At 43.3% G+C, this 21,382-nt stretch overlaps 2 protein-coding genes across 3 annotated transcripts in view; one reads left to right on the plus strand and one right to left on the minus strand.

Annotated features, from left to right (window-relative positions):
- Nucleotides 1–5,259, minus strand: part of IFT140 (intraflagellar transport 140) — a 100,078-nt gene extending 94,819 nt beyond the window's left edge. Inside the window, exon 1 of the mRNA XM_063143071.1 lies at nt 5,211–5,259. The gene's annotated coding sequence lies outside the window, so the exon portion shown is untranslated. The remainder of the gene's footprint in view (nt 1–5,210) is intronic.
- Nucleotides 5,260–9,479: 4,220 nt separating this feature from the next.
- The window catches only part of CRAMP1 (cramped chromatin regulator homolog 1), a 40,453-nt gene continuing 28,550 nt past the window's right edge, over nt 9,480–21,382 (plus strand). For both annotated transcript variants that reach the window (XM_063143590.1, XM_063143589.1), the window contains exons 1-4: nt 9,480–9,564; nt 10,124–10,530; nt 18,102–18,295; nt 19,217–19,370. In XM_063143590.1, the coding sequence (XP_062999660.1) occupies nt 9,515–9,564; nt 10,124–10,530; nt 18,102–18,295; nt 19,217–19,370 (805 nt within the window). In that variant the 5' untranslated portion in view covers nt 9,480–9,514. The remainder of the gene's footprint in view (nt 9,565–10,123; nt 10,531–18,101; nt 18,296–19,216; nt 19,371–21,382) is intronic.

Genomic DNA, 21,382 nt, shown 5'->3' on the forward strand with positions numbered 1-21,382 from the left:
TATGAATCCATTCCAGCGTATCTTTAGGAAACTCCTCACCCTTAAGAAGACCTTTGTTTTCTATGATAAATGGAACTCATGCTCCAAGTTCAATCTTGGTGTCAACCTAGGCTGACGGGGGCTCAGGACAGAACCCTTCCGGTGGTGGCTCCCCAAACTTATCCAGAAAGGCTCATCTTAATTCCTCACTTTACTCGTGCAGAACACAAGCAAAGACTTCAATTTAAGATGGCATATGTCACATAACAAGTTGTATTGATCTGAATTACAATACCACTAAGTTGATACTACAAGATTATTTACTGCTACTCTGATATATTTTACGAGGTTGTCAATTTCGATATGATTTTACTGCTTTGGATGCCAATCTGTTCAGAAAAAGAGATAATAAAATGTCAAAATAAATTAAATAAGTAATTCATGATGTCACTAGCTGGTTCATAATAATGCATCACCATTAAAGGAAGCCTTACTCCACTGAACAGTGAGGAAGCATATGAGAAAAGTAGTAGGACCACTTGAAAGGAAAACCAGACTTTGATAGATCCCTTCCTCGTGTTCTTTTAAGGAATATTCACTGGATGTACAGGCACACCTTAAGTTTTAATATAGCTCAAGGCCTAGTTTGTATAAGCAGAGCTGAATTCACCAGGAATCAAACGGAGGAGGAAGGGAAAAGTCCAGTTTAATGATAAAATGTTCAACGAAGTATTCATAAAATGTAGCTAAAAACACAACCTGCTGCTTTCTTCCATGGACTGAGCTTATGTTGCCCCTGCAAATACTTTTGACACGCTGCTTGACTTGTTTTTAAACTCTCCCCACCCTTCAGGCAGGCTGACTGCCATTTTAAACTATCTTGTAAACACACCACGTGGAAGTCCGCTGGAGCAAAATCAAAGCCTCCAAGCACCTACTGTCAGCCTTCGTTCTCCATGGATTAGTTGGCAGAATTTCTAACTGAAAGAGCATGGCTCCAAGGCAGGGCTGAGCTTTGGCATCATAGAAAAATTCACTACTTAAGTAAAAGGCAAGATGGGGTTTTTTTCAGGCTAGAAGCCTGTGTTTCCATATTAGCCATGGAGGGTGGCGCCTCCCCTCTCTAGTCAGCATAGAAACACAGGCTCCTAGCCTCTTGGGCTAGTTTAAAAATGTGTAGGCCAGTAACTTTGCACAACCCCATCATGCCTACTGAATTTAATGGGGCTTACTTCCAGGTAAGAGGGCACAGGACTGCAGCCCTAGGGGACCTAGAATGCTGAAACTGACCACTATTTCCGTTAAAGACCTGATGTTGTAAAAATATTTGCCTGTTATAGCACAAACCATGAGGTCTTGTAGCACTTTAAAGCCTAACACATTTTTGTGGCTTAGTTTGTAGACAAATTTCAGTCCACTTAGTCTGAAAAAGTTTATACCACAGCAAATTCCTTAAGCCTTTGAAGACACCAAAGGCCTATGGTGGCCATTCATTGAAGAAAGTACCTGCAACTGGACATAAAGGGTAGGATCCTATGGTGCCCTATTGCTAGCGGTGAGTGCGGTCAGCCCCAGTGGCTCACATGCAGCCCCTCTTGCCAGCAGCTGTGATATAGTGCTTCCAGGGGCAAGCCCCCAAATTACAGGAAACGGAAATTTCTGGAAAGGTGCAAGTTGTTCGGGGGCTTACACCCAGAAGTGCTATATCGCAGGTGGTGGTGGCAGTAAGTGATGGTGCTTGCCACTAGCAGTAGGGATCCTACCCACAGAAATCTTCTTAAAAGCATTTCTAAGGAAATGCAGTGACAGACTTTGTATTTCTGGGCGCAAAGATTACTGCAGACGCTGACTGCAGCCAGGAAATCAGAAGATGTTTACTTCTTGGGAGGAGAGCGATGACAAATCTTGACAACAAAGGTCCGCATAGTTAAAGCAATGGTATTCCCCGTAGTAACCTATGGCTGCAAGAGCTGGACCATAAGGAAGGCTGAGCGAAGGAAGATAGATGCTTTTGAACTGTGGTGTTGGGGGAAAATTCTGAGAGTGCCGTGGACTGCAAGAAGATCAAACCAGTCCATACTCCAGGAAATAAAGCCAGACTGCTCACTTGAGGGAATGGTATTAAAGGCAAAACTGAACTACTTTGGCCACATAATGAGAAGACAGGACACCCTGGAGAAGAGGCTGATGCTAGGGAAAGTGGAAGGCAAAAGGAAGAGGGGCCGACCAAGGGCAAGATGGATGGATGATATTCTGGAGGTGACAGACTTGACCTTGGGGAAGCTGAGGGTGGCGACAGCCGACAGAAAGCTCTGGCGTGGGCTGGTCAATGAAGTCACGAAGAGTCGGAAGCAACTGAACGAATAAACAACAAACAACAAGGAAATGTAGCTAGCCTCACCTACCCTGCTGGATTTGGAGGACATAGGATGTCTGTCCACATGGAGAAAAATATACACAATCCAGGGGTCCCAGCTAGGGACATTGCCACTTTTCGCAAAGCAAGCCTCTTTTGTTTTCAACAGCTTGCATGGTCCAGGTAGGAATTCAACAGGTGAGACTACCCCAGCATAAAGATTTTATTTAATTTCCACCCCCCCACCCTAGTATATAGCAATTGATTCCAGATCAGTTTACAATCCCATAAGAAGCGCAATACCAATAAAAAAAATCCACTAAAAACACAATAAAATGGTACAAGATGAATCTCAATTAAAATCAACAAAAAGTCTTCTGTGAACGAAGAGTCTTAACTTGGCACCTAAATAATTATTTATTTGTGTTAGGGATTTATATCCCAGATATAAATTCCCATGGTAGACAATGAAGAAGGCACTAGTTAAACCTCCCTGGGAATGAAGTTCCACAAACAATACTTCACAGCCAAAAATAACCACACCTGGGTCACCCTCAACGTCACTTTTGACGGCTGAGGCACCTTGAGAAGGATATCAACAAAAGACCTCAATAAACCGGCAGGTTGGTACAGGAGAAGCCATTTCTTTAAGCATGTCAACGCAAGCCACTTAGGGCTTTAAATAGAGATGCCCTACCTACCATTAGTGTGAGGTGCCCACCTCAGGCAGCTGATTTTGAGTGTCTTGAAACAGAAGCAAACTTGTTATTATCATTGTTTTTTTACATCCAGGGACGGAGGCACTTGTATATATATTTGTGTATTATTTATTAACTGAGTTGATACTTAAATTCTGAATTGGTAGTTTGTTTACAGATTTATTTTAATATTTTTAATTTCTCATATTGTTGTCACTACGTTCAACATCTAAAGTCCTCCTCCGGATGCCTACTCTGAGAGAGGCTCGGAGTGTGGCAACAAGGGACAGGGCCTTTTCGGTGGTGGCCCCCAGACTGTGGAACGATCTCCCTGACGAGGCTCGCCTGGCGCCAACGCTGCTATCTTTCCAGTGCCAGGTTAAGACTTTCCTTTTTGCCCAGGCATATGGCGGCACATCACAGCTTTTAATGCTTTATGTGTGTATGTTCTGTGTTTTAGAATTTTAAATTTTGTACACTCATTTTTATCTTAATTTTAGAATTTCTGTAAACCGCCCAGAGAGCCCTGGCTATGGGGGCGGTATATAAGTGAAATAAATAAATAAATAAATAAATAAATTTTGATATTCTATTTGATCTCATTGTATTTGTTCTGTGCAATGTTGCTTCCTTTCGGAAGGAAAAGCAAAGTACAAATAAACAGGGAAGATGACTGTGGGATTTTCTGCCTTGGGTGTGAAAATGTTTATTTATTTAAAATATTTCCTGGCTGCCTTTCAGAGCAGAAGACCTCCCTAGGCAGCTTACAGCAATACTATACATAAAAACAGTTAAAATATTAGAAGTGATAAAAACACAAGCACAACAAAATAGCAATAACAAGCAATAATAAAACCCAACAATAAAACCAGCAAAAGTAACAACAGCAATCATATCATAAGAAGTTCAAGATAAAATAATGTTTTCAAGGCCTTCTCCAGTGGCACCTTGTTCCAAAAGTGTGGGGCCAATGCAGAGAAGGTCACCTAACTGCTCTCACGGGTGTGCAAATGAGTAGGGTCTCTCTTGCTGATCTTAAAGTACAGACAGGCTGATATGAGCTTCAAATAATTTGGTCCTAAGCCGTTTAAGGCTTTAAAGGTCAAAATGACTTGATTGGGTAAGAAGAGTCATTTGCTACTTCGTCTCAGGCAGTGAAATCATTTGGGCAGGCCCTGAGTTTACCTATGCGGCAGAGTCTTGCTATTTACTGTTTTACTCTGTACAGCACCATGTACATTGATGGTGCTATATAAATAAATAATAATAATAATGTGGGTTTGGGGGCAAATAATAATATTTCTTATCTGCCTCTCAGTTTGGATCGAGGCGGAGAACAACAATAAGTATAAAATACATACAACTGAATTAAAAACATAGTAATATTTGTTCAGAATGCTTTGTTGAAGCAGTTGTTCAGAAATTATAAAACCTGTTAATGCAAAAAGCTTTTAGAGCAGCTGAAGTCCTGGCCAGCAAACTATATGATTAACATTGCCGGATAATCTGATTAGTTTGAGACTTAGGGTAGTATCCAGTGTTAGTCCTATGTAGAGTAGACCCATTGAAATGGATGGGTTAGCCATGACCAACTTAAGTATAATTCATTTTAATGGCTCTACTCCGTAGGACTGACATTGGATACCACCCTTAGATTTAAGGATTTTAAAAAGGAGTATATGTTTTTAGAATGTTTTAAAGATGTTTTAATCATGTATAGTATGTTTTTAATACGTTTTTAATGTGTATTTTATATCATGTTTTTATACTGCTTGTTTTATACTTTGAATGGTTATAGTTTTTGTGAACCACCCAGGGAGCTTCCGCTATTGGGCGGTATAAAAATGCAATAAATAAATAAATAAATAAATAAAATAAACCTTATTAAAACATTCTAAAATTCCAGTAGATAGGCCTGCCGGAATAGATCAGTCTTTATAGCTTTCTTAAATGCTAAAAGACTATTAAGTTGACGAGTCTCCTCCGGCCGCTCATTCCAGTCTGGGAGCAGCAGATGGGAAGGTCCTCTGGTAATACTTGTCAGCCTAATTTTGGCAGAGGGGAGTATCCAATGGCACTCCTACACTGAGTAGACTCATTGAAGTGAATGGGCCAAACTCAAGTAGGACTACTACTGGATACCGCCCAGACATTTAACAGGTGAGGGAGAACTTTACCCTCACAGCCTCGCCATGCCAAGGAAGAGCCTCACCTGTTGAATTCCTGCTTGGGACTCACAGCTGTGGAAAAGCAAAGGCACCCTGAAAAAAGGCCACAATTTGGGTTTTTATAGCCCCTTCTTCCAGAGGGGCGACTCACTTCGCCCCCCCCACATCCCCCAAGCAGCCCCCTCTGAGCCCCCCAAGTCAACTCCTCCCACCCCGCACCCCAAATCCGCACAAACATCCCCCTCCACCAGCCCGCGGTAGAGACCCACCCTCAGGGCCCCAGTTCGGCCCGAAGCCTCTCCTAAGCGCCCCCCGGGGAATTTATCGAAAGAAGGAAGGTTAATAACTCCCCTTCGCCCAGGTGCGTTTGCCGCTTACCCGCTCACAGCGCCACCTTCGCGGGAGAGGAGCGAGCGAGCGAGCGAGGCCTGGCGGGCCTCTACGCCGACTCTAGGAGATGCTTCGCGTTACCCTTGACAACCGCCGGCGGCCCCCGCTACGGAAACACCCGAAGGGAGGGCCGAACGGCCACGGCGTTTCCCGAATGGGCTGCTTTACGGAAATGCCCGAACGCTTCCCACGCTGCCTCTAAGGCTCGGTTTATTCCGAAGAAAAGCATACGGCAAGTCGCCTTCTCTTGGAATGTACCACTTTGGGTTCTTGGTGGGGGAGTTTGAATAGATTTCTCCATGAGAAGCACCTTTGCATGTAGAAAACTAGCATGTCGAAGGAGTTCAGCCTAGCTTTCTCTTTGGGCAGTATCCAACGTTAGTCCTATTTAGAGAAGACCCATACAAATAAATGGGATTTAAGTTAGTTATGCCTAACTGATAAGTCCCATTCATTGCAATAAGTCTACTCTACGTAGGAGTAAGATTGAATGCTACCCTTTGTATACAAAAAGAGTTGTATTGGGGGGTGTATTATTGTATTTTTATTGGTTTTTTTTTTGTTCTGTTTGTAATTATACAGATCAAATAAGTAAATAAACAAATAGGCCCACATGCTTTGTATGCAGAAGGTCCCACGTTCAATTTTGGCGTCTCTGAATAGAGCTGGGAAGGTTTCCTGCCTGAAACTCTGCAGCGTACGCAATATTGAGCTACTACTGCTAAGTGGACCAATTGTCTGATTCGGAATAAGGCTGCTGTATGAATGCATGAACCAGCCCTTTATTTGAATCCAGAGAGCTCCGGCTATTGGGCGGTATAGAAATGCAATAAATAAATAAATAAATAAATTCCTCGAAGAGCACGGACCCGAAAGTGTTCTGTAGACGACTGAATTACAAATCAGAGGGTGATCCGAGGGTGTGCAAGCAACGTACTTATGTTAATTTATGCTAATTTTATTTATTCTAAACACAGCGTTCCATGCTTCCAACTATAAAAACAAAAGCTGAGTTCGGACGACACGCTAATCAACGGTTGATTTCCATTTTTCTCCTATTTCCCCCTCCCCCCCGCGGTTGATTAGCGTGTCGTCCGAACGCAGCTTCTTTGTTGAGTTTGCTGCAGCAGACTTCGCACGGCTCCCCCTCTGGGAAACCCTCCACCTACGAATGCTATCGCCGCCTGCCAATCAAAGAGGGAACCTACCAATCAAAACCTGGGAAGACGCCACAAGCCTCGCCCCCTCGCGTCCATTCTCCCCAGCCAATCAGGAGCTCGCTCGACCACTTCGGCCCCTCTCCCGCCCTCCACCTACGAATCCCGCATCCTAGCTCCGCCCCCGCCCTTGCCCCCATTCTAGTCCAGTGTCATCTGCCGCGCGCGGCCTCTCGATTGGTCACCTTTGCCTCCGCGGCCTCAGGCTCCGCCTCCCTTCTAGCTTCGGCGGGCCAATGAAGCGGTTTGTTTGGGGTCCGTGGGGGCGTGGCTTGCCCGCGCGCTCAGCTGGGCCCGTGGGGTTCTCTCCCCGGGCTCTTCCCCGACTCTTTCCTTCCCGCCCCTTCGCTGAGCACGGAAGCAAGGCGGAAGCGGAAGAAGCCCTTATCAGTCTTTCTTGTGAGAGGGAAGCGTAAGGGAAGGAGTAATAATAATCCAAGCGGCTGGGAAGACTTTTGTGGGGGTTGCAAGTGTTGGAACGATTTGGGGGCTGCTGGAAGGTGGTACCGGCGTTGCAACGGTGCCTCCATGCATCAGGTAAGTCTTGGGCCTAAATGGTCTGCATTGAGGAAAAAGGACTTTTTTCCCCCCGCCACCCCTCTAGGCTGCATATTTGCCGGGAAGACGGTGAAGTGCAATCCTAAGCACGTTTACTCTGGAGTAAAATCCATTGAGATGAGTGAAGGCACCGATCCAGTTCCTTATTGCGGAGCTAAAGGAGAAGCAGATCTGAAAGAAAAACTGAGAATTCCTGCTGTAAAAGAAATGGACGGGGTGGGGGGCGTTTAAAGTTGGTTGGGGGTTAATAAGGAAAGATGGGTGATCTTTGTGAAGCTACACTGGGGAGGGAAGAGCCCGTTATAATGTAATTGTTGCATGAACAAATTTTGACAGGAGTAGCTTGGAACTGGGATTTTTTTTTCTAAGCGCTGCGGTTTAGGAAAATAATTGGGGATGAAATGCAAGAAAATAGGAGGGTTTGCTTTTCCGGACAAAGTCCATCACACGCGGGGTGTCTTTGGGGAGGAAGAATAGTGGGGGGAACTTCTGCTCCTCTCCTTGGGAATGTTGAAACTGACCAATAGATTTGGTCTCTATACGTCCCCATCCTCGGTGTTGGACCTTTAATTAATCATTTCCGGTTGAACTGAATAGTGACAAATCTTTGTAGCCAGGCACCGTCACGGAATACTGTCAAATGAAAATGAAAGGCTTTCAAATGTCCCATGATAGTCACTGCCCACTTGCTTGGACACCTGTCTTGTCTATGAGATTGAGCAGTCTATTGTATAGATAGTCGATTATAATACCACGTTGCTTTTAATTTGCCTGGATGGTGGTGTTTTTTCATATAAAATACGGATACAACATTGTCCCTAAACAATTAAACATGCATCTCCTACTGGTGTTTTCTAACCAATCAATTTAACTGAAACCATGGGGCTGGCTTCTATGTAAACGACTTTTAAGAGTGAGTATAAATAGGAGAAGAGCGATCTGTATTTTGGTTCCCTTAACAAAACTATTATGAAATAATAGTATATCCACCTGGATCCTGAAATGTGATGACTTGCACTGATCTTTTAGCCTGAGATTTGGGGTTATTGTTGCTGGTTGTTACCTTGTTGATGGCTGAATTTTGGTTTGTGTTGTGGCAAGGAAATTGCATTTTATGTAGTCTAGCACGATCCCATCATGTTTTCTCATAAATAAGTTTCACCAAATCCAGTAAGGCTTACTTCCAAGTAAGCATGTGCACGGTCATAGCATTAGCGTGTCACAAAATGATGACTTCCTTGAAAGTTGTTTGCAATGCTTCCAAATATTTTACCATGTGTAAAAACGACCCTCCCCGCAAAGCTTTTAATTGTCAGAAGCCCAATTAATACGATTTTGCATATGCATTATTTGTGATATACAAAGAAGTGTGTTTAGGGATCAGAACAGAAGATGCTCATATACTATTGAATGCAAATTTTGAGCTCAGTGATGTGATTGTAATAGATTTCAGGAGCAACTGAACCTATTACATAGATTTGTATGCCCTTTATGGCTCTGGAACTTTCAACTATTTAGAAAAGATTTTTTTTGTGGGGAGGGGGAGTTGTTCAGAATCTGTACTTTAGTGGTCGGTTCTTCCAAATCCTCCAGGTCAATACTATGCCATGTCCCACTCCCCCCAAAAGTACATGCCTTTGGGAGTTCAAAAATCCCCTCTCTAGCATGTATTCTTTCAGCATTTTTTAAAAAAATCAATGCAAACCAACAAATCACATTTTGTATTATTTTGCATTTCCCCCCCAAATGCAAAATAAAACTAACCATTGACAGGAGCAAGTAGTGTGTTTTGGGATTTTATGGGTTTGGGACAAAAGAGCAAAGGTGTTTTGGTGGAGTAGTTGTTGATATTGATTTTGCTGCGCTGGAAAGCTCTGCCAGGGCGGTGTTTTGGGAGAAAGGCGCAGTTTTCGGGTGACTCGGAAAGGTGCTTCGCAATTTGGAAGTGGGTAGGGGGTGGGGGGAGTTGGATATCTTTGTAGCCTTGGCCAGTCCCAGTCCTAGACACACACACACACACACTCGCTCGCACAGAGAGAGCGAGAGAGAGAGGAGGAGGAGGAAGAGAAGCTGCTTGCTTGCTTGCTTGCTTGCTGCATCTAGGAATATGAATTTCCCCCCCTCAGTAGGTCGGATCGCCTCGGCTCCATGGTGAGGAGAAAGAAGAGCCCCCCTGGCCCTGAAGACCCACACAATGGGTAGGATGGGGTGGGGGAGAGTCACTTTTAGGGGGCCTCCTCTTTCTCTCCCTCGCTCTCTCTTTTTGCTGGCCTCTCCCCGCGAGGGTGGTTTTCTCCTCCTCCTCCTCCTCCTCCTCCTCTCCGCGGCTGTCGAGCGCTTTCCAAACGCCCGAGTTTTGCCTCGGCGTTTTCCTGGCCGAAGACGCCCTTAATCTTCGCGGCGAAAGGGCCAAGGGTGGCCGGGCGGGGCTGGCGATCCTTTGGAGGGGTTTCTGGCCCGCTGGGGGGCCCCCGCCCCGCTTGCCTCCTCTTCCCCCTTCGGCACAGGTTGTTGGGTCGGGACAAGCCGACGAAAGGGGATTTAGTAACAAACAACGGCGGCCATGTTGAGAGGAATTTCTGCAGCTAAACTTCTCCCCTCCGAAGGCAGCCTGTGTGGGGGGTTGTTTTTTCGTGCTTGTCGTCGGGGGTCTCTGGGCTGACTTTTTGCACCCTCCCCTCCCCACTTTGCCTCTTGCCTTCTTCTCCTCCTCCACCCCCCCTCTCTTTCCACCAACCCTCGTCTTCCTCCCCACAGGATGACAGTGAAGCTGGGCGACAGCAGCACCACCACCACCACCAGCACCACCACAGAGGAAGGGTTGAGAAAACTGGGCAAGCGAGCGGGCGAAGAGGAGCCCCTCGAAGAAGAAGGGACGGGCGAAGGGGGAGCAGAGGCAGCACCCAGCAGCAGCACAAAGAAAGACCAGGCGATCGTTCAGAGCAGCGACACGAATGGGGGGCCCTCCTCGGCCAGCCCGGCTTTGCCCCCGGCCCCATCCTCCAGCCAGCCTGCCCACAGCCACGACCAGCATCATTTCCTCAGGTCCAGTGTCAGACCTCAGAGCAAGAGGTTAAGGAAGGATTCTCAGGCATCCTGTGCTGTCGGAGGAGGAGGAGGCGGCAGCAGCAACAACACTACTACTACTGCTGCGAAAGGGAAAGGTACTGTATTGATCATATTGGTCATCTACCTCCTGCCACACGCATGTGCACACACACACAAAGGGGGACACAGGCAGTGGCCTAGAGAGCGCTTCTAAGGTCCCCATAACTATGTATGTTTTCTTTTCATTTTTCTGCCTTGTGCTTCCACCAATACCACCTTTGCGTCCCAAGGTTTGAGGTTGTTTCCTCTCCGGTGGGTATGCTCCATATATACACTTGATAAATAGTGATTATTTGTTGTTGTTATTGTAGTCGTTGTTATTGCTGATCTTTAACTTCCCAGGCACAATCTGCTTTAAAAGCCTCACTCAATCTTTTTGATTTGGGCTACTGTACTGGAATTGAGCAGGTGGTGTGTGTACACCTGAATTGCTGGCTTTTAGCTTTCTTTGGCATATTGATTTGGTTGTTACCCAACACATGGCACCTACCTGGTAATATTTTCTTGTCCTCCTTGACATGTATGATGCTTATCATAACAAAAGATTGACAGTTGAGACAGGTCTGAAATGCCCAGTATGTAAGTATCTTGACCAACTTGCTTTGTGGTCTGTGCAATAGATTGTTGGAGTGTCCCAACCATTTCTACACAAGAGTTAAGTGTTTATTTTAATAGTGGTGGGTGTTTTTTTTTTTGTTCTTCTCTGCTCTAGGAACAAAAATTGCAGCATGGGTGGGTAGTTGAATACATTCTTGTCCTTGAGTGTATACAATTATTATTCATTGGCATATGACCACCCCTCCATGCTGAATTGGGTGGAAGGCACTTTTTAGATAATCATCCATATCAGTATTTGACTAGGTGATCATTATAAGGCATTTCTGCAGATTTATTGCATTCCAGGATTTGTTTTAGTAGCAACTTGTCTTTCTGGGCAAACAAGTATTTGTTTGGTAGTGGTTGTTTTAAAAAAAGGTCATATGGGGCACTTTTTCTATTAAAAATATCCTCCCAGCAATCCCGGTATATGGTAGAAATAAAGATGCTGTAGAACATGGATGAGGATGATAATACTACCATGTAGAAGTGTATTTCTACATGGCTATCAAAGCAAACCTTCCACCATGTTGGAAAACATGGCTATCAAAGCAAACCTTCCACCTTCCACATTGATGGTGCTATATAAATAAATAATAATAATAATAATGAGTTCTTATAGATAAGAATTTCAGAATCAGTATACCTAAAAATATTACTAGAAATCATTAATAGTGTTGATGAGAAGCCTGGTGTCAAATCAGTTTCTCAAAGTCTAGAGGATTGATCCTAGTATTCTTTCGTCACGTGATCATTTCTAATCTAGTTTACTATAAATTTGTACAGGTCAATGCAGGTGAAAGTTGGTACATCTACTCACTTCTTAATGAAGTGATGTAGATCATTGAAGAAACATACACATTCACTGAGCCAACTCAGTGGGGTGAGTTGTACCCCTACGGAAATAACATTTTGTTAGCTTAATTTATTTCATTCTTTGCACTTTTTTTTAACACCCACCCAATGAGATCTTTGGCCACAGTCTGGCATGCACAATGGCTAGTAGTCTCTCTTGTGGATGCTCAATACCATCCACATTAAAAGACACACCTAGCTGGTTTACTGTGATCTAGATCTGCATTGATGGTTTGTGTGAAAGCTTACTTCCATGTGTGAATCTCTCTTGCTTTGAATTGGGCCATGTGACATCGGATGTGTGTTTTGACAATCTGAAGTTGATCTATTTTTTTAAAAAAATGTATTTAAGTGAGAAGAAAAGATACTGGGAGGATTCAGCAATATTCTAAACTGATCTAATTCTTACTCACGCTATTTGTCCATCTAGCCCAGTATTTTCTACTCTACTCTACTGGACAGGGGGCTTTCACATCACCTGCTATCTGGTCATTTTAACTGGAGATGCTGAAAATCGAACCTTGGACCCTCTGCATGCATAGCCATGTGCTCATCTACTGAACTATGGTCCCTTCCCTGAGGTTTTTAATTGCAATGGGCAAAATCTTGCAGAAGCCACATTGAAAGGCATAGAAATTCTACAGGAAGCACAGGTTGTGTGCATCTTCCTTCTTTGCACACAGGTTGTGTGCACCATCCTCTGCCATGTATTATAGGTTTCCTAAATGCTGGGGAAACTGCGCACATAGAATCCGGTAGCCAAAGAATCTATGAGCAATACAGGGAGCTGGAGTTTACTTTTTGTTCTTGCCATAACCTTCAGATTGCTGAAGAAATATGCTACCTTTTCAACTGAACAACTTGCCTCTTCACCAGTGGCAAAAACAGCTAACAAAGTTGCAGTGTTTGTTTGTCTTTGCATGTGTGAGTCCATTCATCAGTTAAACGATTTTTATTATGATTCTGAATTAATTTAACAAAGAGGCTCATCTGCCAGTCTTTAACAACCAATTAGATTCAGTGCAATTGCAAGATCAGTTCAAACATTGCTTTAAAATATCTATCTATATATATATATCCTTTCAAAACTTTGTCACAGATCTGTAGGATTGAATGCTTTCAAACTTGTGTGTGCAGTCAATTCAATTATTATAGTATACCTGACATCACAATTTAAAAAAATGCTGAGAGACGTTAAAATATGTATTGTGGTTTTGCAGTTTAATTTAAATATATATAAACTTTGGGCAGATAAAAGTATCCAAGGAAAACTTTCCAAAGAAAATTGCATTTATCAATGCAAAAATGACCCTTTTCTTTCTCAAAAGATGTCCATTTCTCAGTTAACAACTTGTAATCATTTCAGATCTCAAACCATTTTGGGGGTTCAGTTTGTGATTTAGCTCATGAATTGGATGGTATATATTGCAGTTGCCCTTCAGAATCCTTGCTTTGCCCTTGTGTTTTGGCAGGATTAGAAACAACCTTGTGTTGCATTAGCACACCAGAAGAATTGTTTGGGAAGATCATCTCACATTGTTCTTCAGGGAGTGCGCGTTTCAAAATCCATGGAAATGTCTTCTGGGGCTGTTCAAGAGAGGTGTCAGGAGAGAAATTAACAACATGCTTGTTAAACCTAGTATTTAATTTTAAGTTGTTGCTAGTTATAGCCTATTGGTTTGAGCTCTCTCATGTCTTTGTAGTGAACATCCATACCCTAAGTGATGTGCTTTTGTTTTATATTTGAAGCAACATTTGATGGGTTTGATGTCCTATTGTAAATTCTATGGTATTAGATTATAACAGAGATAAATAAGGAAAATACGCAAAGTTTAGTAGGTTAAAAACAGTCCAGTTAAATCTTTAAAGGCTTCCTGCTTACCAGACTTTAGACAATTGTTCTCTTTCAGGTATGGCTTTTCAGTAAGTTTTTATCTATTCCTCTTTATGAGTAGGAGTAAGTGGCCATTGGGCTGGTACTCAGAAATCTGAATGAAAATGAGAGCTGCTAGATGCTTTTTTGTATTACCTGTCAAGGTTTCAGAACCAAATAACGAAGCATCTTTTTTTAATTTTGAACAATTGGAGATGGACATTTGAGCTTTCTAGTCACTGTAGTTGGCTGAGATGCTGTAGTCGGGACCCATTTTGGATGACATGAGATGGTTGCAGATAATCACTTTGGCGGGTTACCCCTTTGCTGAGTTTTTCTGACGCTTGGAATATTTTGCCATTCCCTTGTGATGTATTTTCTTCCACTCGTTCACTCATATTGGTTGGAAGCAGAAAATGTGCTTTTTTAAAAAAAAAAATGATCAAAATTTGCCAGAGCTGATTTGGGGCATGTCTTCATGGGATGCTCCTCTTGCTCCTGGTTTCTGCTTTAGTGCCACATTTTATATAGCTACCTTGTCGTTTCTTTGTGTGATATGGGCTACAAACAGCTTATGATCCCACATTTGTTGCAGATAGTCCGGGAGAGGCATGGATTGACATTATGTAGCCAATGAGTCTTGGGTGCCCTAAATGAATGCTCCCAAAGCTTTCTAGAAAGTGCATCCATGCAAAAGAAGTAAATAATTTTAAGTTGTGTGTTTTTGACGCATGCAGTAAACCTGTTCAGAAATCTTTAGAACCACAGTCCTAGAATCAGGCTAGCTAAATTCCGTCAACATCAGTGGGAGCTGGTAATGTAACAATATCCTATAAAAAGGATGATACCCATTTCTTCTTGGGATCTGTAGATTCTTAAGTTTTCATCTCTCTAGATTATGGAATGAATCTTTCCATATTTCTGAACAGGCAACGACATAGAACAATGCCATCTTTTATGCTACCTCTCCCAATGCTCACCAGTGTGAGACTCTTACCTCTGTTCAGCACCAAGAGCTGCACTTGGACACACATGATAAAAGACGGAAAGCTGAATCTACTTCACATATGTATTGCAGATAATTAGTATTCTCATAAATACTTTGGATACCAATCATTTAGTAGTGGTTAGGCCCTATGTTGTCACCCGTGAGCGGACCAGTCAGTTCTAGTGACTGAAGAGCTTCTTCATACATTGACCCTGTTCAGATGACTTGCTAAGCCACAATGGTTAAGCATTTTGAGCTAAACATTATGGGTTAGCAAGTTTTGTGAGTCATGACTTAGCGTGTCGTGTGAACCGTTCCTAACCATGGTAGCTACATAACCATGGTTTAAACACTCCCACTAACCATTCACTGCAAAAGGATAAGCAGCTAACCCATGGCTTAGCATGTTCTCCGAACAGGCCTGTTATGAACCCCATGTAGAGGCTATTGGAAATCTGTGTGTGGCAGATGCCACCAAGCTGCGGTAATGTTTAGAAACAGTGTGCTGTGTGTATTGATCTAATTGTGGAAGACGCACTCTGCCAGCACCACATGATTTTCGGCATCACAGGCATGGAGAACCTCCATTCTGTTAGGTCTATCAGGCACCTGGAAAGCAGCCTTGCAGAGTCTACAATTACCATGTGGATCATCCCCACATGGAAGCAATTTCCAGCAAGCCTCCATGTGGGGGTCGAAAGGTTCAAATTAGCCCTAACAGATTTTATGTTCCTTACTCCAAGTATTCAAATTAGTTGCTAAGCCCCATTTTACATTGTAATCCTGGCCTCTGTACTGTTTATAGTTCCGTTTGCATGGTCTGCTTATTTTAGACATTCCTTCATCCAAGTTACCATCTACATTGTTTATTGGATTCAGGAGAGATACGTTGGAACACACAGTGGCTTCTCAATGTATGTAACTGGGGCAAAAAATAATACATTGCCATTCACATATTACATAGTATACATTTTTACCAATGTTGTGATTCATAGAATCATAGAATAGCAGAGTTGGAAGGGGCCTACAAGGCCAACCCCCTGCTCAATGCAGGAATCCACCCTAAAGCATCCCTGACAGATGGTTGTCCAGCTGCCTCTTGAATGCCTCTAGTGTGGGAGAGCCCACAACCTCCCTAGGTAGCTGATTCCACCGTCGCACTGCTCTAACAGTCAGGAAGTTTTTCCTGATGTCCAGTCGGAATCTGGCTTCCTTTAACTTGAGCCCGTTATTCCGTGTCCTGCACTCTGGGAGGATCGAGAAGAGATCCTGGCCCTCCTCTGTGTGACAACCTTTTAAGTATTTGAAGAGTGCTATCATGTCTCCCCTCAATCTTCTCTTCTCCAGGCTAAACATGCCCAGTTCTTTCAGTCTCTCTTCATAGGGCTTTGTTTCTAGACCTCTGATCATCCTGGTTGCCCTCTTCTGAACACGCTCCAGCTTGTCTGCGTCCTTCTTGAATTGTGGAGCCCAGAACTGGACGCAATACTCTAGATGAGGCCTAACCAGGGCCGAATAGAGAGGAACCAGTACCTCATCTTCATGTCAAGCTATAATGTATGGAATCATCCCTGTGATTCCTTCCGTGATAGATATGTCTTGTCAAGAACTGCTTACTTGATTTCATTTTAAGATGTTCTAGGTATTTCTTGACCAGCTGCATGGTCTGGCCTTTTCCCTCAAGTCTATGGTTTTACTAATTTAATAGTGACTTGTTATAATTAACTCTTTTTAAATTCTGGTTTAATAGCATATCTTACTTGTTTTAAATTATTGGGGCAGCTCCACACTGTACATCGTATTTTAAAGTTTCGTGTATGTCATTGATATTTAAGGGTTTGCTCTGAGAAACACCAGTTCACATGCAAGTAATTTTGCCACATGAATTATTGCTTTCCTTAAACTTCCTCCTTGTCCTTTATTGTTCCATTTTGTAATGTAACAAATAATAGTCTTGGTTTTTCTTCTTGGATATTCAGCAGCTGTCTTGTTGGAAGTGTCAAGCATAGCCAAGTAGGATAGCCAACTTGCAGAATTCAACAGTAGATGGGACAGCCTACTTCCTTAGCACTGTGCAGCTAGTTCTGTGAGCCCTGGGGTGCTTTATACGTACTTGAGTAGTCCACTCTGCTCAATGATAAACTGCCTTTGAAACAGGGGGGTTTGAAAAGCAGTTTGTAGTACAGCACTGAAGTTCAAAGGGGCAGGGATGCCAGATTCCACTGGACTAGCACAAACCATTATGCGAAGTGAAGAAGTCGCTCTTTGCATCTATGCTGAGGAGAAGAGTCCATTGGTTTTGTGGGCAGTGATCTTCCCCAACAAATGTTCGTTTGAAGTAAGCCGTGAAGTCTGCAGCCCTGAATGTAATTATTTCCAGGGACTTACTCGTAAGTAAACATATTTAGGTCAGGATGCCACTAGTATTCCTGCCGTATTTCTTTTCATTTCCTCCACAGATATATAATGATTATGCAGTCCCTTTGGAAGAGTTTGTTCGCTTTATTTATATTGTTACATGCTTCACGTAAGCAATTAATTCTAATGAGATTGTAGCATAACTATCTTCTGGAAACTTCAGGTTCCTACTGACCCTCTTAGAAGCATCATGAGGTGCTTGGGAGGACGTAGGGGCTTGCCTCTCTGTCTCATCCTCCATGTGGCCAGGAAATGTCATGTGGAGAAAAAAGAGACGAGCTCTGGTGCTGTGTACAAATGAGCAATGAAGGTTTTATTATTTCACGATGTAAAAAGTTCAACGTTTCAGATTCGAAAGAATCCTTCAGGAGCTGTAGTGAACAAGAAGGGAGGGGGTTCAAACGCTGAGGCTTTCTAATTAAGCAAAGTGCCTTTGCAGGATCGCAGTTTGCTACCCGAACCCCCTCCCTTCTTGTTCACTACAGCTCCTGAAGAAAGATTCTTTCGAATCCGAAACGTTGAGCTTTGTACATCGTGAAATAATAAAACGTTCATTGCTCATTCGTACACAGCACCAGAGCTCGTCTCTTTTTCCTCCACTTTCCGTTGGTGCTATTCCTCCTTACCCAGTAAATGTCATGGCCAAACCTGTAATTCCAGCCTTGTGGTCCCTTCGAACTCAACAATTCTGTAATTTCATAGCGCTAAGGAAATTTTGGTGTTGTCACTTTAAAAGAAGGAAAAAGTGCACCTATTGAATAAACGTTTACTATGAGTAGTAAACTTAGTATTGGGAAATTTTTGTGAACCGCCCAGAGAGCTCCGGCTATTGGGCGGTATAGAAATGTAATAAATAAATAAATAAAATATGCACTTGTGGCTTTTGTTTCCTAAAGGTGCAGATAATGGCGGGGCCTCATCCGGCAACGCATCAGGAATCCCTCCCAGCACCCCAGCTGGTAGTTCGAAAGCTACTGCAAGAAACCTGGGCTCCTCAGCTGGAGAAAAGGAAGAAGGCAAGAAGGTCAGGCGCCAGTGGGAATCTTGGAGCACGGAGGACAAGAATACCTTCTTTGAGGGCCTCTATGAGGTGGGTGTGTCCATCAACTAGCAGTGGCCATACGGTCAAGCCGTGTGCTCCAGAGATGTTTGCATACTGTATTTTAGTTAAAACACTTAACATTTCTAGTTCTGTTGAGCAGCTGAGTGTTGTAAGCAGTAAACAAATGTACCTTATTGATTTTTAAAAAAATTTAAGCCATTTGTAACATCCACACTTCTGACCGCTCCAGCCTCTCTCGAGTGTATTGTACATTAAGTGAATGGGAACTCATAAGTGGCTTGTTTCAACCATGTCTGTATCTCCAGAAATCTATCCTGGGAAAGCTCACTCCTAATCTGTCTTCTTGGTGGTGGTGTCCACTAAGGCTGCAATGGGCGGCAGTGGGAAGAAAAAAAACTGGCGATGGAGTGCTGAAACAGCCAAATTAGCGTGTTTACAAGCTGCATTCAACCCTTACCATGCTCCGTAGCTGCTACAGAGTGCTAAAAGGATTAAATTTAGCTTGCAAACAAGCTAAATTTAACTGTTGCAAGCTGCCAATTTTTAGGGATTGGGGAAAAAATCTGGGCACATGGGGGACCGCAAGGGAGGTGTGGCCTGTGGGGCAAAAATGGCCCCTGGTCCTCCAGCTGTTGTCCACCTCTGCACTACGGTCTGAACGTTGGATATTTGGCATACACAGTCGTTTTCTATAGGCATTCTGCAATAACTACCGCATTCTGAAGGCCTTTCTGCAATTGTGAAATCCACAGAGCCCTGGCAATTATCAGCAGCAAGCTGACTATTAATTTAGACCGTCTAGGTCTCTGACTTGTTCTTCTGGAGAAAAGTATTGCCCAAATGTACGAAAGGCTGAACCAAGTTCCAAAGAAGCCTTTTGCCTGCCTGTCCCTCCTACCTCTGGTCCACGGTTCTTTCTCAATTTGTGTGGAACATTTGCTTTTTCAGCATGGGAAAGACTTTGAAGCGATTCAGAACAATATTGCCCTGAAGTATAAGAAGAAAAGCAAGCCAGCGAGCATGGTGAAAAATAAGGAGCAGGTCCGGCATTTCTACTATCGCACCTGGCACAAGATCTCCAAGTACATTGACTTCGATAATGGTGAGCATAATGTAAGGTTTGATTCTTTGACGGTTGCAACTTGGCCACAGCGAATTTTCCACTGACAAGACAGCTTGCAGAAATGAAAAATCACTAAAGGCATGTCCTGGGCATGGTCCTCATATTGAAGCTAAACAGTGCCTGCAGGTGAGACCATCTGGAAATCCTATGTGCGCTCTGAGTTCCATCATGGAAGAAATTGTTTAAAGTGTTTGCATGGAGGAGGGGGGTTCTGCACCGATTAATTGTGTCACATGACCATGATCCACATGGCACCCAGCATGATGATCTTCATGTGATAGATCAGGCGAACTGCAGGATTGGCAAAGGTGGTGCAGTGAACTAGTGAAGGATGCACAGCAATGCTGCGTCCAATGTTAGTCCTACATAGGGTAGACCCATTGAAATGAATGAGAAGCCTCATTCCTCTCGGTGGGTCTACTCTATGTAGGACTAACATTGGATACTACCCTTTGTTTCCCCTGCGTTCTGTTTACGGTAGTTCTGTACTGAAGTGTCAAACTGGAAATCAGGGGAAGCCGGCTTGCCTTTAGCCCGCTTTCCCCAACCTGATGCCCTCCAGTTACTTTGGACTACAGTTGCCAGGATTCCTGATCATGGGCCACGTTGGATGAGGCCAATGGGAGTTGTAGTCCAAAACATCTGGAGGGCACCAGGTTGGAGAAGGCTACCCTAAGCTAAGATATCCAGAGCACAATCAGATGATTCTTAACAGGTCAGAAGTGTCATCGCTATGAGAATTTCTTTAAACTTTTGTACACCATCCTAGAATCTTTTCAATGAAGGATGATTACGTATTTTAACTAAAACAAATAAAATAATATTGCACCATTCTCTATGTAAATCTAAGGCATTTATGATAAAGAGAGCATCAGAAAAAAAGCAACAAACCAGACCTAAAGTAGCCCAAACCATCAGCAGTCAATAGCATTATTATTATTATTATTATTATTATTATTATTTATTTATTTATATAGCACCATCAATGTACATGGTGCTGTACAGAGTAAAACAGTAAATAGCAAGGCCCTGCCGCATAGGCTTACAATCTAATAAAATCATAGTAAAACAATAAGGAGGGGAAGAGAATGCCAACAGGCACAGGGTAGGGTAAAACTAACAGTATAAAGTCCGCACAACATCAAGTTTTAAAAGCTTTAGGAAAAAGAAAAGTTTTTAGTTGAGCTTTAAAAGCTGCGATTGAACTTGTAGTTCTCAAATGTTCTGGAAGAGCGTTCCAGGTGTAAGGGGCAGCAGAAGAAAATGGACGAAGCCGAGCAAGGGAAGTAGAGGCCCTTGGGCAGGCGAGAAACATGGCATCAGAGGAGCGAAGAGCACGAGCGGGGCAATAGTGTGAGATGAGAGAGGAGAGATAGGAAGGAGCTAGACAGTGAAAAGCTTTGTAGGTCAACAGGAGAAGTTTATATTGGATTCTGAAGTGAATTGGAAGCCAATGAAGAGATTTCAGAAGCGGAGTAACATGGTCAGAGCGGCGAGCCAAGATAATTAAAATCAAGTGCCCTGAAACACAGCAACGGAGACATGTTAGCACACCTTAAATGGGGAATGTATTCCATAACCTGTAGGCTAGCGTAGTGAAAGTCCTGCCCCTACACTCTCTTGTCCTAACTTCCTTCGTAGACGGACGCTTGAGCTTCGGAGGGCCTGGTATGTTCAATGGCCATTGAGCACTGAACCCATCCTTCAACACAAGTCATGAGCTCCAGGGAACTGGGTGGGAGGGTTGTATGTGAGAAAAACAGGGAAACATTTTTCTCCCTCTCTCCTAATACTAGAACCCAGGGTCATCCCATGAAGCTTATTGATAGGCGATTCAGGACCGATAAAAAGAAAAGACTTTTTCACACAGGGCATAGTTAAACTATGGAATTCATTTCCAACAAGAAATAGTAATGGCCACCAATTTGGATGGTTTTCAAAGAGGATTGGACAAATTCCTAATGGAGGAGGCTACTATCAGTAGCTACTAG

The sequence above is a fragment of the Elgaria multicarinata genome, chromosome 17 (genome assembly GCF_023053635.1).
Source record: "Elgaria multicarinata webbii isolate HBS135686 ecotype San Diego chromosome 17, rElgMul1.1.pri, whole genome shotgun sequence".
Classification (NCBI taxonomy): Eukaryota; Metazoa; Chordata; class Lepidosauria; order Squamata; family Anguidae; genus Elgaria; species Elgaria multicarinata.